This window comes from Octopus bimaculoides, chromosome 5 (assembly GCF_001194135.2).
Source record: "Octopus bimaculoides isolate UCB-OBI-ISO-001 chromosome 5, ASM119413v2, whole genome shotgun sequence".
In the NCBI taxonomy this organism is placed as follows: Eukaryota; Metazoa; Mollusca; class Cephalopoda; order Octopoda; family Octopodidae; genus Octopus; species Octopus bimaculoides.
The window spans coordinates 80,864,078-80,871,475 of NC_068985.1; the positions used below are offsets into that span (position 1 = coordinate 80,864,078).

The 7,398-nt window shown below is 32.0% G+C and overlaps 1 protein-coding gene across 1 annotated transcript in view; it reads left to right on the plus strand.

Moving 5' to 3' along the window:
- LOC106870492 (kinesin-like protein KIF17) overlaps positions 1-7,398 on the plus strand; it is an 805,609-nt gene that overhangs the window by 232,319 nt on the left and 565,892 nt on the right. The window contains exon 3 of the mRNA XM_052967819.1: positions 3,360-3,593. Coding sequence (XP_052823779.1) covers positions 3,360-3,593 — 234 coding nt within the window. The remainder of the gene's footprint in view (positions 1-3,359; positions 3,594-7,398) is intronic.

The following is a 7,398-nucleotide window of genomic DNA, read 5'->3' on the forward strand; positions in this document are numbered from 1 at the left end:
AGCTCAAAGACAATATAATGTATTGGTATATTTATTTTTTTATATATAATATTTTTATATATTATTTTCTTCATTTTGTACTTCTTTGTAAAAAAGCATTTTCATTCTCCCTCTTCTTGAAAATTTGCTTCGCAATGAAAGCCGGTTAGAGAAATCTTTATTAAAATATGCTTCCAGTTTAGCATTCTGCCTTATTATTATTTTTCGTTTTTCTATTATTTCTCCACGTGCGGTTAACACAACCCCACTGTTTACTGAGTTATATATATATATATATATATATATATATGAGCATACAATTTGGATATTTTTATACACCACTGGTTACAATACACTGTTTGCATTGTTGTAGCTTTTAAACCATGCCACCCCTGCTGGCTAGGTAGGCTGGTCAGTATTATGTCCTGAATAGTATGCCAGTCCATACAGTGTTACTCATTTACAGTTGAGTGGACTGGAACAATGTAAAATGAAGTGTTTTGTTTGAGAACAAATACACTGCACTGCTGGTCTGTGAACTGAACCACAATCTTGTAATTGTGAGGGCAACACCCTAACCACTAGGCCTGTTGTCTTCATGCACACACACACACACACATCTGTGTGTGCGTGTGTGTGTGTGTATGGAAATGAATTGAGGCATCAAGTATATTTGTGTGTGTGTGTGTGTGTGTGAAGGACTTCTTTCAGTTTCTACTTATCAAATCCATTTGCAAGGTTTTGTTTGGCCTGGGGGCTATAGTGAAAGATGCCACACAATGGGGCTAAACTGAGCTGAGAAGTGAACTTCTTAAACATGCACCCATGCTTGCATTTTATAGGAAACCAGGTATTGAAATGTTATCTTTGAAATATTTGTTAAGATAATATTTCAATATCTTTGTTATTGTTATTATTGATACTTAATGTTCAATGTGCATTATTCAAACTTGATTTTCTATGTGCTCTTAGTTTTGATGCAGAGAATCATAGCTTTCAACTGATCAAAGTGCTGAGAAGAAAATTTGGAAGATAGAACTGTGTAAAAACTCATTGAAAAAAAATCAAATTGTGTTATAGAGCAATGGATTTTAACCCTTTAGAATTTCAACCAGCCATATTCAGCCAAAATATTCTACCTGTTTTATGTTCAAACTAGGCATATCTGCTTCTCACAACTACCCTAAAATGTCATTCTAAAAATAAACAATCACATTATCAGAATCTCGGATGCTGAAAATCAGACATGATTAATTCAAAATGATCATGTAAATAAATTAGGATTACATTTGACAGAGTAATCTGCTGCTCAGTTGAAAAGACATCACATTGTTTGGTTGTAGGGGATGGATGTACTTTTGCACTAGGCACCTGTGTTTATATGGCTGTGTGAGGAGAAGAGGACTATCTAGACCAGTGGTTCTCAACCAGGGTCCATATAAAATGCTTGGGGGTCCACACTGCAAAATAGTAAATTGGAGATCCATAATAGTATTTTAAGGGCCCTTGAAATTGTTTTCCTTTAGATGTATGTATTGGTATGTGTTGCATGAAAAAGCTAGGTTTCTTTCTCTAATGTTTTACATAGTTCAACCTACACAAGCTAATGTGTGAAAAACAAAGTAGGAATTTTGAAAGAAGTGTCTATAAAACTAACTTTTAAACATCAAATGGCTATGGGAGTCCACAAGAATAAAATAGTAACCAAAGGGGTCCATAGATAAAAACTGATTGAGAACCCCTGATCTAGACTGTCTAGGAAGATTGTATCAATTAATTTTATATGTTTGATAAATCAGGAGAGAAACATAATTCTTTGCTGCCTATCCTTGGGGACCAACATAAAACTGTGTGGATTTAACTAGTCAGTTGATATGAAGTGCCAGAAATTTTTGGTTGTTATGCAATGGGAAAATGCGAGGTGAGTTGCCTCACTTAAACAATAATAAAAAGAATACAATGAGTGCAAAGGCAGTAATGGTAGTATCAAGGTTTCATTTAGTGGTGAGAAGAGAAAGAGAAGTCCAGACTGTTTGAGTAATGTGTTAGTTAGGGATTCAAGCAGAAATCAAAAAAGAAATATCCATGGTAAAAAGAAACAAAAAAAGAACAGTCAAAGAACCCAACAATGTTATTGAAGTAAAATCAGTAGGGGATTGATTGCATTCAGTTGGTGGAAAAGGAGTGAAAGTTAACTCACTAATTCATGGATAATGCACAGAAATTCTGAGTACTCAACTGTACTATTTTTTGTAAATATACAATGAGCCAACCATTTTTTCTGACACATTTTGCAGAAAGAACTTTTAGTCAGTGCAGAAGTCTCTATATCATTGCTCAAATGTACTGGTGATTGCAACCGAAAAAAAAAAAAAAAAAAAAAAAAAAAAAATTCCCTCAAATTTTATCCTACAGTCTTAAAAAGGGAAGGAAGGACAAATTTGACAATATAGTCCTAGATATAAAATTTGACCCCCTCCCCCAAAAATGGGATGGTCACAGTTGGAATGCTTTCAATCATAGTTTTGCTTGATCAGAGAGGACTTGAGGCTAAGTAAAAACAAATAGAAGGAACAGAGAAAAGGAATGTTTTATTAAATGTGTAACAAATAGGCTGGTTTTGCATTAAAATAATAGATGGGATTAAGAAATTATTTTCAATTAAGATGATGTCTGACTATGATTTGAAAGATTGAAATAGTGTATGGAAGAATACACATTGACAACAGAGAGCATGGGTAAAAAAAAGACTCCAAAGAAAATGCTTAGTTAGATCTGAAGCTGTCTGAATAACAGAATTATTAATTGTTCAAAATGAAGAGTGATATGATGATTAATCTCTCAAACTTTTATTTTGCTGTCACAATAGACATAAAAATTTACATGCCTTCAGACATAAAAAGTAGGACATTCAAATTTTCTTCCCACTTACAATCGTTTGTTCCATGAGATATGGTACCTGTATTTATGGCTTCTATATAATCTGTATAATGTACATAGTATAAAATTCCATAATAGAGGCTATCGCTCTGAAATGAAATTGAGTAAACAGCTGAATTTTTTGCCAATTATGCCAATCCTGTGATTTACTATAATTGTGTTGTACCAACTGTTTTAATGGACTATTAAAATTTCAAATATTTGAGATTTGTACTAAAATTCTGTTAATTTCTTTTTAAGCTTTTTACATTTTAATAATGAATTCACAAATTAGAAGCACAGATAATTAAAATAGGATTTTAAGATTTTTTTAAAAACCAAACATTCTAATATTAGGTTTTCATCATTGCATGCTGGGTAGGTTGAAAGATGAAAATGTGTTTCATAAAAATTTTGTTGTAAATTAAAGAGACTAATCATCATAATTTTTCATTTTGTAGGTTTATCCTATCATACAGTTCAAAATGTTGAAGATTGTAGAAAAATTATGGAAAAAGGCTGGCATAACCGCACTACAGGGGCCACACTGATGAATAAAGATTCTTCGCGTAGTCATTCTATATTTACTATTCAACTCGAAATGATTACCAAGAAAGATTCTGATGAAGAGCACATAAGAGCTGGGAAGCTGAATCTTGTTGACCTTGCAGGTAGTGAGCGACAAGTTAAAACAGGCAAGTAACTGGAAATTTTAGCATGTGATAACCCTGACATCTGTCTCTTAAACAATAGCTGTAACACTTCAAACCCCTTTATTCCCCAATATCATTGACAAAAATAGACTGTCTTTATGATTTAGAATATTTAAAAAATTTTCTAAATTAATTTTTACAATTTATTGGTTTATGAAGCTGATATTTGAAATACAACTTAACAAATGACTCAAATATAACTCATAATGGTATCCATGACTTTGATCAAGATATTAGTTTAAGTAAAGTGGAAATACTTAAAACATATATTACACTGTGTAACAATTTTTGTCCTTGGGTGGCAACTGTTATTTCTTATTTGCTTGTCCCTAGAAAGCATGAAATATGGCTAATATTTCTTTCAAACTTTGCTTTTGTTGTATTTATTCAAACCCCAAAGAATCCCTCTCAACACATGGTGCTCCCCCACTACTCCTGCTCATGATCAGAGATGCATGTATTGTCACCCCCAAGGGACATGTTCAAGTGGTTAAGATCAAGCAACTGACAAGCAAATCTGTGGTATTGAGCAGAATATTTGCTATGATATTTCTGCTTCAGCAACTCAGCAACCCTGTTTGAAATGTAATGGAAAATAGGTCAATGTCAAAACATTGATGTCCTAGTCTAGTCACAAAGGCAAAGTTTGAAGGGAATGGTAGTCATTTTCTTTGATTTCTAGATAAATGCAAATAGGAAATAAAAACTTACTGACCAAAGAAAAAAAAAACGGTATTTTTACACAGTATTATTAATTACTTAAAATTACAATCGATATTGAGTGTTTCAGTTTGTTTTGAACTGAAAGAGTTTAAAGCAAGTCATGCTGAAGAAGTGTACTATTAATAGTTATAAAAGAAAGTATCTATGTAGTTTTTATTTGAGGAACAGTAGTTAGTTATGTTCAATGTGACGTATGGCCTCGTGGTAGTTTAAATGTTTAGTTTGCTGGACTTGTGATCCAGTCTCAAATGTCTGAGATTGACTCTCAAGTTCAGCAGACTAGACATGCCAGTTCACTCTGTTCTGAAATGAACTCAACACTTCTTGAAAACATGTGTTGAATAGTTTGTAATATAGTTTGCTAGCCTGGACACATCTCAACCAGTTTATTCTTTACATGTATTTTCTATGACAAGAAGTTTCAGTAGTGAGTATAGGAGGATTGTGCAAACTTTGAAATGTGATTTACAAATAGATTTTTTAGGCAGCCATATCTTCCATCATCAGACATGTTGTATCTCTGAGTAGTTCTAGCTCTAAGTCTGAAGATACTATCTACTAACCTATGTCGGGTTGCATGTTCTTAACCAGGGAAGGACTTTGCATTTACAACCATCTATCTACCTATAGATGGGTGATGAGGTGGTTGGCTGGTTTTCGGATGTTAGTGTTGCAGATTGTTGGGTCATGTGCACTACAGAACCTCAAAAACCTTGTTCCTTCCTTATTTTCAAATTATGAAGTGATGTTCATTGGTATTGGTACTACAAAAATGATAACAACAACAGTAACAATAATAATAATCCTTCCTACTATAGGCACAAGGCCTGAAATTTAGGGGAGGGGAGTAGTCAATTACATTGACCCCAGTGTGAAAAGATGAAAGGCAAAGTCAACCTTGGTGGAATTTGAACTCAGAATGTAGCGATGGGTCAAGTACCATTAAGCATATTACCTGGCACACTAACAATTCTGCCAGCTCGCTGCCTCTTAATAATAATGATGATAATAATAATAATAATAATAATAATAATAATAATAATAATAATAATAATAATAATAATAATAATAATATGGGAACTGCCCATATCCTACGTAAAATACTGTCTATGTGATCTCAAATTTTAAAGCAAACATAATTTTCTTATGGTTCCTTAAACATTCACTTGAACAAAACTGTACAAATCCAAATATATGGTACCCTAGGCATAACACCTACATGAACTTCTAACTTGTTGTCTCTTGAGGTCTCTGGGTGAGACTTGGATCCAACTTGTACAAATGCAAAACAAAAGTCAAACATAAAATAATAATAATAATAATAATAATAATAATATAGAATGTCCCAAATTGGCTCAGAGAGAATTTAAGAAAAGGAAGCATGACCGAGTTGTGAAAGTTATATACTGGAAGCTTTGCTAAAAATGAGGATTTGAAGCTAGAGGTACATGGTATGATCATCAGGTCAAAAGAACACTGGAGTCAGAGAAATAAAAAAATTCTATGGGATTTTCCTATTCAAATGGATAAGAAGCTAGAAAATAGAGAGGGAAAAGTGAAGTTCCTTACTAATTGATCCATCATGTCTGTTTGATTCCTGGATTGTGAAGAAAGGGTATGAAAAACAAAATAAAAGCCCTTAAAGTTTGAAATTGCAAGCATTCAGAATATGAAAACTGTGAGTAAAGATGTAGACAAATGGTTGAAGGAAATTGGAAGAGATTGTCCTGTAGAGCTTCTACAGTTTGTTTCTTAGAGACAGAAAAGATTATCAGTGTAGGTTTGAAGCACTATTGAAAGCTTGTGGATACTTAAGGTAACAAGTAGTAACCCACTACCCACATGAATGCTACCAGCAATAAGAACAAGCCTGTGTCAAATCAATAATAATAATAATAATAATAATAATAATAATAATAATAATATATAAAAGCACTTAGTACACCCGGTAAAGTCATTGGCATTAGGAAGGACATTCAACCATAGAAATCATATCAAAATGGATATTACAATGTAATACAGTCCTTTGATTCAGCAGATTCTGTTGAACTGTCCGACTCATAACAGCATGAAACTGGATACTAAATAAGGATGATGATAATGATGGTGTTGGTGATGCTGGTGATAGTGTGCTGCTACTGATGATTTATGTGTGTGTGTGTGTGTGTGTGTGCATGCATGTGACTTTTGTATAAACAATTTTACAGTAAAATGTTTAAGTTATCAAAATTTAGGATATTAACTTTTTTTTTTGTCTTTCATGTATTAATATTCTTGCTTTTAAGTTGTTTTCGTTGTTTGAAATGATGCAAATAGATGCTGAATATTTGTCTTGAAGAAATTATTTATTGACTAGGACTTAAGAAATAATTTTTGTGTTATAAACATTTTCAGAAATTGATGGCATGTCATCAATAAAATTTATATAAATATAAGAAAGATTCAAATAAAAAATATAAATATTATTCATAAGACTGAAATTATTAACTTTATTTAAGTTTGACTCATCATAAGACTTAAAAGGCCTTCATTTGAATCTGCAATCTATGTTAGACAAATAGACAACCGTACAATAACAGCAGTAATAGAAAATAGTTTTGTAGTTTTATGTTATTTCTGAAGGATACATTTGCATAAATTCATCAAGACATCTGGAAGGGTTCAAATTGACACAATAGCAATTGTACAGATTTAGAAAATGGATAATCCTTGTTAATGGGTTTTGGATGATATTTTTTTTTACCCTGACTTTTATAGTATGTTTTAAAAAAATTTTTAATTATTCGATTTTTGTGTTTTATTTCTAAATGTTTATTGTAATTTTGCTTGTTTTAAAATAGTATACACAAATATGTTGTTTATGACGTTGGTAAATTAATTTCTGAGAAACAAAAGTAAAAAAAAAAAAATCATTATGACTTGAAAATTTGACATATGAATAAAGAAAGAAGAAAGCTTTGAATATTTTTGTTGATGTTTTTTTTTTCATAGTGGCACTATGGAATTTTTGTTTTGAGATGACAAACTTTGGCTATACACTGTACAAATCCATACCCTTACTCTT